General features: G+C 57.9%; 3 protein-coding genes across 3 annotated transcripts in view; all 3 read right to left on the bottom strand.

Moving 5' to 3' along the window:
- Nucleotides 1–50: 50 nt before the first annotated feature.
- Nucleotides 51–3,961, bottom strand: ZACN (zinc activated ion channel). Its single transcript, XM_023211762.3, has 9 exons — nt 3,782–3,961; nt 3,582–3,706; nt 3,399–3,443; nt 3,151–3,257; nt 2,766–2,935; nt 1,801–1,925; nt 1,450–1,660; nt 1,175–1,339; nt 51–760 (listed from the first exon to the last, which is right to left on the bottom strand). Exons 1-9 carry the CDS (start codon nt 3,876–3,878, stop codon nt 570–572), a joined length of 1,236 nt encoding a protein of 411 aa, XP_023067530.1. The 5' UTR covers nt 3,879–3,961; the 3' UTR covers nt 51–569.
- Nucleotides 3,962–5,466: 1,505 nt separating this feature from the next.
- GALR2 (galanin receptor 2) lies at nt 5,467–8,191 on the bottom strand. The gene is made up of 2 exons (XM_023211763.2): nt 7,721–8,191; nt 5,467–6,364 (listed from the first exon to the last, which is right to left on the bottom strand). Exons 1-2 carry the CDS (start codon nt 8,086–8,088, stop codon nt 5,569–5,571), a joined length of 1,164 nt encoding a protein of 387 aa, XP_023067531.1. The 5' UTR covers nt 8,089–8,191; the 3' UTR covers nt 5,467–5,568.
- Nucleotides 8,192–11,095: 2,904 nt separating this feature from the next.
- LOC111542397 (signal recognition particle subunit SRP68) overlaps nt 11,096–11,564 on the bottom strand; it is a 36,935-nt gene continuing 36,466 nt past the window's right edge. The window contains exon 12 of the mRNA XM_026456787.2: nt 11,096–11,221. Within this exon, the coding sequence (XP_026312572.1) occupies nt 11,123–11,221 (99 nt within the window). The 3' untranslated portion in view covers nt 11,096–11,122. The remainder of the gene's footprint in view (nt 11,222–11,564) is intronic.

The following is an 11,564-nucleotide window of genomic DNA, read 5'->3' as shown; positions in this document are numbered from 1 at the left end:
GATTACAGGCGTGAGCCACCGCGCCTGGCCTGACCCCCTCTCTTAAAACACATTCCCGCTCACGCACAGGCCTGAGGTCTGGGACCTTTCCCTCCTAGGAGTTCCCTAGGTGGCTGGGGGAGGCAGACTCTCTGGCCATTTTCCCTAGAGTCCAGCACACTGCAGGAGGCGTTCGGAGGAGGAGTTCCGTCCCACCCTCTGCAGCCTTCCTCAGGCGCCTGTCTCTGGTCCCCAGCCTCAGTGCCTCCTGGCCCAGAGCCAAGCAGTCGTCGTTGCCAAAGGAGCAGTTAGGCTGCCTGCCTGTGGGCTGGGAGACAGGGACAATGGGGAAAAGTTCAGGAGCAAAGTGAGGGTCGGAAGCAAAAAATAGGGCCCCACCTATTTCGGAAGAGAATGAAGACTGACCCTTGAGGCACACCTGCACTGGAGATGGGTTTATTTCACACTCTGCTTGTGTGCTTACAGAGGGGGAGCTCAGCCTGGCTTCGTCCAGAGACCCTGCCATGGCCCTCCCCCAGCCATGGGAAAGCAAACTTCATCCTAAGGTGTGCAGCGCAGGCCCTGCCCCGTTACGGCCTAGGCTGCCTGCCATGGGGTGCAGCCTCTCCAGGGGCTGGGTCAGACTTGCACTCTGCCCACATCCAGATTCCAACGAAGATGAATTGGCTGCATAGCACCCCAACTACATACACGAGGAAGAAGATGCGGTCAGCAGTCTCAGGCCAGCTTCTCTGTGACCCCTTTACTCCTCTGGGGGACTCTGTGGGGAGAGATACAGGGAAAGGAGCTGTTCTTCAGGGTCCCCCCAACATGAGCAGAAGAGTGAACCACAGGGGTCATCAGCCTGTATCTCTCCCTTTCTTAGATTCTCAGCTGATGAAAATTTGGGTCTGGCCCATTTCAGGCCATCTTCAGTTAAAGAAACACCCTCTTAGGCTGTGCAAGGTGTGGGTTATCAGGGGATTGAGGTCACCTGCGACGTCAGGAAGGCTAAGCTTGCTCCCTGCCCCAGACCTGTTTCTTCTAAGGGAGGTGGACATGGTGGAGACCAGGGATAGGAGAGCCAGCAGGGTAGATGCAAGGAGCTTCTATGCACGCCTGAACCCCCCGCGCCCTCACCCCAGCCCTAGATATGCACCTAGGCCTCATTCCTTACCCCCCAGCCCCTGCCCACCTTCAGGATGAGGCCCTGGGTTGCCATGCTCTTGATGTTCCCCTCTTGGGGCTGGGCTGGGGCCGCTTTTGGCCCCAAGGCTGCCCCAGGCCAGCAGCCCAGCCAGCAGCACAGTCTCCATGGTGCTGAGGAAGAGCAGCAGCAGCAGGATGGTGAAGTAGTAAACTGGGGGAGGCAGGGCACGGGGAGATGCTCAGGGGCCAGTCCCTCAGCAAGCTGAGCACCAGTGGGCGACCGGGGAGAAACGGCAGACTGGGTGAGGTAGCAGGGCTTACTGAGCAGTGGGTTGCAGGAGGAGGAGCTGGGCAGGGCCTGCACCAGGGAGGAGTGGAAGACGAGGTAGCTCAGCAGCAATGTCACCTTGTAGCCTATGCGCTCAATGGCCTGGAGGGGCAGCAGCCCCCCGCACACGTCAGCCAGCAGCAGCGCCTCTGCAGGCACCAAGAGAGCGATGAAGGACTTGAGTGCCGTGTTCTTCAGGCTCATCTGGAAGGGGAAAAGCCAGGGCCTTCCAGTGGGAGGAAGGAGGTGGGCAGCAGGGGCATGGGGCTCGGCCTGTGGCCCTGCATCCTCACCCCCACCCACCTCCAGCAGGCCTCTGTTGGCCTCCTCCCGACTTGACTCACCGTCACCTGGAAGCAGGGCACCAGCTGCTGGGGTGGGACTTGGGTCTTCACATCATAAGCTACGTATTCCCTCTTGACACTCACAATCTCGTTCATTGCATGGGTCTGAAACTCTAACTCCATTGCTGAGGGGTGGGAATGAGAACTATGAACTAGGAAGGAGAGATCCCAGCTGCCAAGTCTGGGGGTAGCAGACTGGAGCCCAGGGGTGATGGAGACTTTTGATGGCTTTTGGCAGGGACAGACTTGGAGACAAAACCAGTCCATAGGTGGGCTTCCCAAACCTTGTTTTGCAACATCCCAAATCGTCTCCAGTTAAAGGAAGGCCTTTATCAGATTCATAGATGAGCTTTCATTGTAAAAATAAATGTACTTTGCACCACTTCATGGTGGAGGGAGAATTGGTCACAGCTTCGTCAGTCTATCATCTCACACCTGAAGCGGGATCCCCAGGGCTACGGCTGTGGTCTCTCATGGAGGGAAGGGTAGGACTTCTTTACCAAGTTAGATGTCACCCAATGGGTTTATACAGGGTGGCTGCACCTTCAGGTGGTTTCCAGGAGTGAGGCCACAGCAACCTGAGCCTCTGGCCTTGCTGCAAGGGGCCGAGCCACCGCGGTCAGGCCATGGCTGGGGAGGGCAGTTGCTCCGGGGAGGACAGAAGACTGATGTGCTTGGACCCCTAGGATTGCAGAACTGCTGCGAATCTTTGAGTCTGACCCTAGAGAGGAGCCCTGAGGCTACCGCTGAGCACAGAGATGGGCTGCCCCTCAAGTGGGGGGCGCAGTGGGAGAGCAGGTGCTGCCCACCTAAACCTGGGGTAGACTGCTCTGAACACAGAGCTGGGCGTTCCCCTTCCGTCTGCCTTCTCCCCTTCCCTCTGCCCTGTACCACAGACCTGGGAGTTCCCTTTCTTCACCTTCCTCCTCCCCTCCCCAACCCTGCAGCCCCTGCCCTGTCAGCACCTGTGTTACTGAGAGCATAGAAACTGAGGCTGCAGTTGCTATGGTCCCGGGGGAAGTGGAGGAGCTCAAAGTTGCAGTTGGTCTCCGTGGTGAGGGCCAGACTGAGCTTCACGTGGCCATCCCAGTCTACTCGGACCTGTGGGCTCTGGTCCCTCCAGTCCACCCAGAGCCTGTGGGGAAAGGCACCACAGCCAGAGCCCCAGCCCCTTGGACAGGGCCAGGAGAGACCCTGGCATCCCACCCCCAACTGCAGAGGCAGTGGCGATGCACTGCTAGTCTGGCAGGGACTGCCAGGAGGGGCATATTCACCCAGCCTCTAGGTTGTAGATGGGGAAAAGGAGGGCTATGCATCGCAGATTCCTGGGGCAGGAGCTGTTTCACTTACGCCTCCAGGATGGTGAGTCTTGGTGTCCAGAGAGACTCCCAGGGTAGCGTGACGGCATGCCGCGGGTGTGCGCTAGTGTTCCAGGCCAGGCGCGTGTCCAGCCAGGACTGGGGACACAAGGGCACCACTGAGGCTCCTGATCTCCACGTATCCATGCCCCTAAGCTCAGCATGTTGATGAAGGCTGGTACTTCTGAGCTGGACTCAGCTGGGCTTTCCCGTCCCCCCTCCCCGGGGATAGGAGCTCACCAGCTTAAGCAGCAGCATGGAGGACATCGTGTATCGCAGGATGTCCTGAGGGAAGGGCAATATGTCACCTCAGGGTGAGCGCTGTGTTGGCAGAACACGGCAGGAGACCCCAGCACTATCCAGGGCTGAGTCCTGTCTCCTGCCCAGCCCAGCACTTAGGGCCCTTGGCCTAGCAGCACTTACCACATTAAACACATTGGAGACAAACACCTGCACATCTACGAGCAGGGGTGCACTCCCATTGTTCGGAATCTGGATGCCTTCATGAGCCTTCTGGGGCAAGGTGACGTTGAAGAGGAATGGCCAGACTGAGCAATAAAGGTTAAGGTCACTCAGGTGCCCTAGGGCCCATCGCAAAGCTTATGACCTTGCCCTCCACCTACCGGCTGCTGTCCCTCGGAAGCCCTGCCCATGGACCAAGGGCCAGGTGATGCTGAACCCCAGGAAGGTGAGATGGAGCAGGGGCCACAGGGCCATCATCGACTGCACGGAGGGAATGGAGGAAGCAGTGGTGCCTAAGCTACAACCTCTATTCTAGTCACTTCTCCGGCAGCTGAGCAATTGGTCAGAGGCAGCTGCTCTGGGCAAGGACCCTAGGACCGTGGACTTGGCAGCCCCTGCCCCAGTTCCGCAAACACCCAAAGATAAAGCCCAGGACTCAGCCCCGCCCACACTGCAGCTGCCTTGGTGTCCCTGTCCCGCTCCATTTCCACCACCTGGAACCCGTTGCGACGCTCAATGCCTGCCCAGGGGGACCTGGCAGATGTAAGACCTCTACCTCTCCCCGATTTTGTCCTTCCAATCAGGGCCCACGGGTGTCCCCTGCATTTCAGTGGCTGACACCAACCTACCTAAGACCCAAACCCTTGGTCAGAGTGTTCTGTGCTCAACGATGTGAGATGGGGACAGCCTTGAGAGTCTCCCTGCTCTCCTTAAACACTGAAGTGATTTTGTGTAAAGAGCCTTGGCTTAAGAACCCTGGACATGGTGGCTCATGCCTGTAATCTCAGCACTTTGGGAGACCAAGGAGGGCAGATTGCTTGAGCCCAGGGGTTTGAGACCAGAGTAACATAGGGAGACTCTGTCTCTATCAAAAACACAAAAATTAGCTGGACATGGTAGCCTGCACCTGTAGTCCCAGCTACTCAGGAGGCTGAAGCTGGATCACTTGAGCCCAGGAAGTGGAGGTTGCAGTGAGCCAAGATCACAACACTGCACTTCAGTCTGAGCTAGGGAGCCAGACTCTGCCTTCCCTCCCCCCACCACACACACACCAAAAAAAAAAAAAAAAAAAAAAGAACAAAAGAATTCTGGTAATCCCGGTAATCCCAGCACTTTGAAGGAGGCTGAGGTCAGGAGTTTGAGACCAGCCTGGCCAATATGGTGAAACCCTGTCTCTACTAAAAATACAGAAATTAGCTGTATTAGTATCCATGGTGGTAAGCCCAGCTACTTGGGAGACTGAGGCAGGAGAATCACTTGAATCTGGGAGGCAGAGGTTGTGGTGAGCCAAGATTGCACCATTGCACTCCAGCCTGGGCAACAAGAGCAAAACTCCATCTCAGAAAACAAACAAACAAACAACAACAACAACACAGAAACCAAAAAAAAAAAAAAGCCTCTGGGAAGGGAGTTCTATCTGGAGTGAAACAGCCCCTGGAGACTTGATCCTGGCCCAGCTGCAGCCAGGGAAGGAAAAGCTAAGGCCAAAAATGGACCCGGACTGAATGAGCTGCCCAGACTCAAAGGGGCCCTGGGAGCTGGAAGCAGGTGAGGACAGATCTGTCACACACCAGAGCACAAATGCGACTGGGAACACACATCTGTGTCTGTCATCGACCGACTTTATTGAATGCCTAAAACAGTCTGCCTGCCTCTGTCGCACGCTCCCCAGACTCAGATTTTTATGCTGATTGTAACCCGGCTGCCTTAGCTGTGGTCAGCCCGCTTTCCTGGTAGCTCTGCAAAGGGTCCTGCACTCACCCCTAGGGAGCCCCTCTGTGAAGCCCCAGAGGCTTCCCACGGAGTCTCAAGACAATGAGAAACGCGAAACAGCGCTGTCACTGCATGTGAAATGGTTTGTGCGTTTTATTAACAGGCAAAGCTCTCCCCACAGTCCTCCAACAATGACTCCAACTCTGTAACATCCAAGCATGCCCGCTAAGTGCTTTCAGGTCACATCAACTGTCAGGATGCTGTTGCCTGCCTTTGGGCCCCGCCAAGACGGGCCGGGATCAGGCTCGAGGGTGCATGGCTGGGAAGCGCCGGGGCGGGGACGAAGGGCCTCTGCCGCGTCGCTCACGTGCGACAGGTCGGTGGACTCGCGCTCCAGCACGCTGCCACTGTGGGTGCCCGGCGCGGCAGCGCACACGCGGCCCGAGGCTCGGCGTGGGGCACGGCCCAGCAGGCCCGCGCAGATCTTGCGGAAGCCTTTGCGGAAGTGTTTGGAGACCAGCGCGTAAACGATGGGGTTCACGCAGGAGTTGGCGTAGGAGACCAGGTGCGAGAGGATGCGAAGCGCATAAGTGGCGCGCGTGAGCGGGAAATAGCCGAACCACACGCAGAGGATGAGCGCGTGGTGGGGCATCCAGCAGAGGCAGAAGAGCGCGGCCACGATAAGGATCATGCGTGTCACCTTGCGCTTGGCGCGCCGGGCACCCGAGCCCGCGGCCACAGGGTCGACGGCGCGCCAGAGGTAGCGCAGGGTGCGCGCGTAGGTCAGGCCGAGAACCAGCACCGGAAGCAGGTAGCTGAAGACGAAGGTGCAGAGGTCCATGGCGCGGCGGCGAGGGGCGCTCCACGCGGGATGGCACACGGTCAGGTTGGCCAGCTGCGACTGGCTGTAGTAACTCAGGTAGGGCCCGGAGAAGAGCAGCGACAGGCCCCAGATGAGCGCGATCGCTGCCAGCGCGTTTCGAGGCGTGCGCAGCTCGCGGGAGTGCAGCGGGTAGCGGATGGCCAGATACCTGCGGTCAAGCCGGGAAGGGAGACGTCGGCTGAGCACTGGCGGGCCGCGACCCCTGCACCTCGGGCCCCACGGTCACTCTCGAGAAAGGTCCTTAGCGCATGGTCACACCGCACACACCGGAGGTGGGGACGAGGGTGTAGGTGGGGGCGTCCCAGCGCGTCCCAGACACTGAGCGGAGCCTGGAAATGCGGCGGGCCCGGCAGCGGGAAAGGTGCGCCTCCAAGCCATTCTCCCGTTGCCCCCGGGGACTGCAACCACGGACAGACTCCACTGAGAGGGCATCCCAAAGTCACCGAAGACTAAAGGTTGGAGAACCGGCTATGGGCTCCGGGAGGCTGTGACTACCCACTAGTGACGGTGCCGCGGGAGGGAGTGGGGAGGCGCCTGAGGCTATAGCAGACAGCCCGGAGAAAACATGTTGGGCAAGGGACAGTTAGTTTCTCAGGGGATTCCTGAGAGAATCCGAGCTTTGTGGATCCCACCAGCGCGCTGGGAACCAACACACTTCCCGCTCAGTGGCTACAGGAGGTGTGGGGGGAGTCTGGCCTCGCCTCGGTTTTCCTGGAGAATGGAGAGGGGGAGATAGGCAGATTTCCTCCACAGGAACCATCCTAGTGTCATTTCAAGCTTCACCTGAGTCCCGCGCTCTCCCGACTGTGCCTCTCTCGCTCTTCTCTGGCTGGGGAGGGAGAACCCCGGGGCACGCTCCTCTCCCCGCCCCTGACTTGTTTTTGGTTTTGTTTTGTTTTGTTTGGAGGCGAGGGGCAGAGTGGCTGGGACTGAGCTAGGGACCTTTAGGCACACTTGCTCGGACTTCGGCGGGGGTCCTCGCAAAGGACCCAAGATCCACAGCCTGGACCTGAGCCGACCGCACCAACCAACCAAACTGTGGCTTGGAGGCGAGTGCAGTGGAGGTGACTGAAGTTGGCTGCAGGAGACAGTCACTTTATGCACCGGATCCCTGGCTGGCGACTCTGAGCGAGTTACTTAGGAACTCAACTCTTCTGTACATTGGGCACTTTGTCCTATCCCTCCCTCACGGGGGGCATTAAGCTCAAGCGAGACGACGCGCACAAACGCGTCCTACCGGGAAATGCTGCGCGTTGTCAGGCGAGGGTGGCGCTGGAGAGCCACATTCTCCAGGCTTCGAGGCCCCAGGACGAACCTAACCGAGGGGACACCATGGTCCCCCATTCTATTTCCTCTTTCTCCTCCTCCGCGCCCGCTTGTCTTCCACTGCCTTCTTAAAGTCCTCTCCCACTCTGCGCGTCCCTTCTTGATCCCCCTGTCCCGCCTCCCGCCCCATCCCCCGAGTGGACATCCATCTCCCAGGGAGGCCAGGGCGCTGGCTCACCTGTCCAGCGAGACGGCGGCCAGCGTGAAGCTGCTGGCGTGCATGGTGAGGAAGATGAGGAAGTGCACAGCCTTGCACAGCAGCGAGCCGAACACCCAGCCGTCCAACGTGTAGATGGTGGCCTGGAAGGGCACGCAGCACAGGATGAAACACAGGTCCGCCACGCCCAGGTTGAGAATGAAGAGGTTGGTGGTGCTGACCGCCTGGCCGCCGCGCAGCAGCACCGCCAGCACCAGCGTGTTGCCCACGGTGCCCACGAGGAAGATGAGCGCGAAGAGCAGGGGCACGATGACCGCCTCGGGGTGCCAGCCGCCCCCGCCGCCCACCTGGCTCGCGTTCCCGGCTCCTGGGCAGCCCGAGACGTTCATGGTGCCGTCGACCCCGAGGCTGCCGGGGCTCTTGCAGCCGTCTGGGTCTCCGCCAGCGGGAAGGTCCCGGGGCTGCGGCCGCTGCAACTCCTAGTGCGACTCTGCCGGGCTGAAGGCGGAGGGAGCCTCGCTGCATCTGGGGCGGGGATGGGGGTGCGCTGGGGTCAGGAGGAGGAGCAAGAGACTGGAGCGTGAGGTTGTCCCCAGCAGCGGCCGGCGGCGCTGGGGGAAGGGCTGCCGAGTGGTCCTGGCGCGCATTCCACGGCGCAGGCGGAGAGTGGCGCTTGTGCCTGCTCCCGAGCTCCAGCCCCCGGATTCGGGGGTTCTGGGCTGACCAGGCGGGCTGACTTCCCCGGCAGACGCCGGAGCGGTGGGGGGTCGACCCCGGACCCTGCGTGTGCGCCGCGCCGCAGGGACCACCAGCCTTGGACCCCGCGCGCCTCGGCGCTTCGCTGCAGCCTGGCAGGCGTGCGGGACTTCCCGGGACCGTCGAGGGACGGGGGTGCCCTCAAAAGAGAACCCCTGGGAGATGGGGAGAGGAGACACGGGGCGGAGGAGGATGAGGGGTCCTGGAGTGTGGCGCTTTCGCCCAGGCTACAGTGCAGCTGCGCGATCTTGGCTCACTGCAACTTCCCTCTCCCGGGTTCAAACTGTTCTCCTGCCTCGGCCTCCGGAGTAGATGGGACTACCAGCGTCCGCCACCAAGCCTGGCTAGTTTTTTCGTATTTGTATTTGTATTTTTTTAGACAGAGTCTCACTCTGTCGCCCAGGCTGGAATGCAGTGGCACAATATCGGCTCACCGCAACCTCCGCCTGTCCCCCCTTCCCCCACCCCGGGTTCAAGCGGATCCTCCTGCCTCAGCCTCCCGAGTAGCTGGGATTACAGGTGCCCGCCACCACGCCTGGCTAATTTTTGTATTTTTATTTTTTTTATTTTTTATTTTTTTTGAGACGGAGTCTTGCTCTGTCGCCCAGGCTGGAGCGCAGTGGCCGGATCTCAGCTCACTGCAAGCTCCGCCTCCCGGGTTTACGCCATTCTCCTGCCTCAGCCTCCCGAGTAGCTGGGACTACAGGCGCCCGCCACTTCGCCCGGCTAGTTTTTTGTATTTTTAGTAGAGACGGGGTTTCACCGTGTTAGCCAGGATGGTCTCGATCTCCTGACCTCGTGATCCGCCCGTCTCGGCCTCCCAAAGTGCTGGGATTACAGGCTTGAGCCACCGCGCCCGGCCATTTTTGTATTTTTAGTAGAGACGGGGTTTCACCATGTTGTCCAGGCTGGTCTCAAACTCCTGACCTCAAGTGATCCGCCCGCTTTGGCCTCCCAAAGTGCTGGGATTACAGGCGTGAGCCACCGGGCCGGGCCACCTTTTTCCCTTCTCTTACCCATTGAACGTTTTGCCTCCAATTCAATCCAATATATTGAGCATGTATTGTGTCAGGCTCTGTCTTTGGCGCCCTCTCTCAGTTTCCTCAGCTGTAACAAGGAAATGGTAACACTTCCTTCTCAGAGGGATCTGCTGAGAAAGGAATGAGATGTATGGGAGAGGCCTGAACCCAGTTAGTTAAATCCGAATACATCAGATCTCAGATCCTTCTTCTTTTTCTCCTGACCTTATTCCATATACCTTGAGGAAATTCAAAACAGTAGAGTTCCACACACAAGCAGCATTTCCCTGGATGGTGTTTAGGTTGCAATAAAATGTAAACATTTGTTTCTGCAACAAGCATTTGGGACAATGAATCATTACTATTTAAGTAGAACTTAAGCCTCCCAGTTCACTGGGTCTGAAAATCACCACCTTCTGTCTCTGCAACTTCATATCTGCCTCACCTTCCCCTGTCCTGGTCCCTGGGGCCCAGTGTCAAGAATATTATTTTTCCTCTTTTTTTCTTTTTTTTTTTTTTGAGATGGAGTTTCGCTGTCGCCCAGGCTGGCATGCAGTGGCCGGATCTCAGCTCACTGCAAGCTCCGCCTCCCGGGTTTACGCCATTCTCCTGCCTCAGCCTCCCGAGTAGCTGGGACTACAGGCGCCCGCCACCTCGCCCGGCTAGTTTTTTGTATTTTTTAGTAGAGACGGGGTTTCACCGTGTTAGCCAGGATGGTCTCGATCTCCTGACCTCGTGATCCACCCGTCTCGGCCTCCCAAAGTGCTGGGATTACAGGCTTGAGCCACCGCGCCCGGCCCCAAGTTTTTTTTTTTGAGATGGAGTTTCAATCTTGTCGCCCAGGCTGGAGTGCAATGGTGCGATCTTGGCTCACAGCAACCTCTGCCTCCCGGGTTCAAGCTATTCTCCTTCCTCTGCCTCCCGAGTAGCTGGGATTACAGGCATGCATCACCATGCCCGGCTAATTTTGTATTTTTTTTTTTCCCGAGACGGAGTCTCGCTGTCTCCCAGGCTGGAGTGCAGTGGCGCAATCTCGGCTCACTGCAAGCTCCATCTCCCGGGTTCATGTCATTCTCCTGCCTCAGCCTCCCGAGTAGCTGGGACTACAGGCACCCATCAGCATGCCCAGCTATTTTTTGTATTTTTAGTAGAGACGGCGTTTCGCCGTATTAGCCAGGATGGTCTCGATCTCCTGACCTTGTGATCCACCCACCTCGGCCTCCCAAAGTGCTGGGTATACAGGCGTGAGCCACCGCGCCCGGCTAATTTTGTATTTTTAATGGAGATGGAGATTCTCCATGTTGGTCAGGCTGGTCTCAAACTCCCGACCACAGGTGACCCACCCGCTTCGGTCTCCCAAAGTTCTGGGATTACAAGTGTGAGCCAACGCGCCCAGCGAGGAAGCCAAGTTTAACACGTGTGCTCTACTCTCCCTGACCTGGCCAAACGGCAGACATCATCACTGGCCACTACTGGCCACAGCCTTTAGAAACTCTCCTTGAATATGCTGGGCTGACCTTCCTGTGATCACAGGCAAGGTAACACATACACTCAAGGCCAACGATTCCAACTGCTATGGGCTGGGTCATGCTCCCAGTGCTTACAGAACCTGGGAGGCAGAGGAAAACTCTGCCTACCCCATGGGACGTTACCTGTAAGCTTTGAACACCAGAGTCTTGAGGCCTATCTCTTTCTGGAAGGCTTTGTCTTCCTCTAAACCAGGAAGCTGGAGCAATTCCACCAGATTCTGTACAACAGATGCAACAAGAAAATTCATGAAGAGAAGATCTTAGATTGAATTTTTGACAGAAGACCTTGTAAGAACAGAGAAGGGTGAGAAAAAAAAAGCCCGAGGTCAATACAATGGGGAAAAGCCTGTGAAGTGACCTGGCAGCAGCCACACCTGGTGCGACCTCCATTCCCCTCTCTGATCTTGGAAACATATTTGTCCTTTACAACTCAACTCTTAGCTCACCTGCCTTCAGAGACTTCTTGGCCCATCTCAGCTGGAAGGCATCTGTTCCAGCTCTGAGCTTTTATTTTGCTTAGCATCTACTCAGATGCCTTGACTGTGTGGGTCTCACAGTCCT

The sequence above is a fragment of the Piliocolobus tephrosceles genome, chromosome 16 (assembly GCF_002776525.5).
Source record: "Piliocolobus tephrosceles isolate RC106 chromosome 16, ASM277652v3, whole genome shotgun sequence".
NCBI lineage: Eukaryota > Metazoa > Chordata > Mammalia > Primates > Cercopithecidae > Piliocolobus > Piliocolobus tephrosceles.
Note: the sequence above shows the minus strand (reverse complement) of the source record. Positions and strands in the feature narration are given on the sequence as shown.